General features: G+C 58.3%; 1 protein-coding gene across 1 annotated transcript in view; it reads left to right on the top strand.

The window, feature by feature from the left end:
• The window catches only part of LOC119590831 (xanthine dehydrogenase/oxidase-like), a 26,787-nt gene that overhangs the window by 6,531 nt on the left and 19,877 nt on the right, over window positions 1-379 (top strand). The window contains 2 exon segments of the mRNA XM_037939587.1: window positions 108-127; window positions 130-342. Of these exon segments, the coding sequence (XP_037795515.1) occupies window positions 108-127; window positions 130-342 (233 nt within the window).

Raw genomic sequence — 379 nt, 5'->3', positions numbered from 1 at the left:
CACACTCACAAACATCACAGAATATATGTATATGTTTCTATCTGCCTGTGTACAAAATCAGCGGTATACACAGTACGATGTACAACTACACCTCCAACTGCCCGCAGACACTACTCCATCGTGGCCTGCCTGCCCCCGTGGCGGCGGTGCACGGGCTGGCGGTGACGACGGTGGAGGGCATCGGGTCGACGCAGACGCGCCTCCACGCGGTGCAGGAGCGGATCGCCCGCGCCCACGGCTCCCAGTGCGGCTTCTGCACGCCCGGCATCGTCATGTCCATGTACACGCTGCTCAGGAACCACCCGAAGCCGTCCATGGAACAGCTCGACGAGTACTTCACAGGTAGAAGGATGGCGCTATGCTAATGGAGATTATGTTA

Source organism: Penaeus monodon, chromosome 27 (assembly GCF_015228065.2).
Source record: "Penaeus monodon isolate SGIC_2016 chromosome 27, NSTDA_Pmon_1, whole genome shotgun sequence".
Lineage (NCBI taxonomy): Eukaryota > Metazoa > Arthropoda > Malacostraca > Decapoda > Penaeidae > Penaeus > Penaeus monodon.
The sequence above is the reverse complement of the archived record's forward strand: the minus strand, read 5'-3'. Positions and strand labels throughout refer to the sequence as shown.